General features: G+C 59.6%; 1 protein-coding gene across 1 annotated transcript in view; it reads right to left on the reverse strand.

Annotated features, from left to right (window-relative positions):
- The window catches only part of EMH_0035340 (uncharacterized protein), a gene marked incomplete at both ends in the record, with an annotated part of 6,296 nt that overhangs the window by 2,813 nt on the left and 2,635 nt on the right, over positions 1-848 (reverse strand). Inside the window, 1 exon segment of the mRNA XM_013494964.1 lies at positions 1-846. Within this exon segment, the coding sequence (XP_013350418.1) occupies positions 1-846 (846 nt within the window).

The following is an 848-nucleotide window of genomic DNA, read 5'->3' on the forward strand; positions in this document are numbered from 1 at the left end:
CTGGTGCTGCTGTTGTTCCTGACGCCGCTCCTCTTCTTGCTGCTGCTGTTCATCCTGTTGCTGCTGCTGCTGCTGCTGCTGCCCCTCTTCCTCGTGCTGCTGCTGCTGTTCACGCTGCTGCTGCTGCTGCTGCTGCTGCGGTGGCGGCGGCCGCTGCAGCTCTGCCTTTGTGGATACAGCTGGACAGGGCGCCTCAGCAGAAGCTTCGCTGCTGCAGCTCCCCACAGAGTCATTAGAATGGCGTTCTTGCTGCTGTTCTTGCTGCTGCTGCTTTCCGTACAGCTGCTGCTCGTCGTGCTGCTGCTGTTGTTTATGCTGCTGCTGCGGTCGGTGTGGCTGCTGCTGCTGCTGCTGTTCCTGGGGCTGCTGCTGCTGCTGTTTTCTCGGCTTCTGCTGCTGCTGTTTTTGCAGCTGCTGTTGCTGCTGTCGCTGCTGCTGCTGCTGTTGTTGCTGCTGCTGCCCTTCCTTGGAGCCTTGCCTCTGCATACCTAAAAAAAGCGCAGCATGAGGCTGAGAGGCAGCCTCCTGATGCTGCTGCTGCCGCTGCTCGTGGCGCTGCAGCTGCTGCTGCTGCTGCACATGCTGCTGCCTCGGCTGCGACCGCTGCTGCTCCAGCTGCAACCCGAGCTCCCGCCGTAACTGCTGTTGCTGCTGCTGCTGCTGTTGCTGCTGCTGCTCTTTCCCTCCCCTATACTTTCCACGAGCGACAGAGTTCTGCTCACGTGTCTCAGACAGGGTTTGGTGCTGCTTTTGCTGCATTTTCTGTTGCTGTTGTTGTTGCTGCTGCTGCTGCTGCTGTTGCTTCTGCTGCTGCAGCTGCAACTTTAACTCTCTGTGCGCCAAAGTCC

The sequence above is a fragment of the Eimeria mitis genome, genomic scaffold (genome assembly GCF_000499745.2).
Source record: "Eimeria mitis Houghton genomic scaffold, Emh_scaff1364, whole genome shotgun sequence".
NCBI lineage: Eukaryota > Apicomplexa > Conoidasida > Eucoccidiorida > Eimeriidae > Eimeria > Eimeria mitis.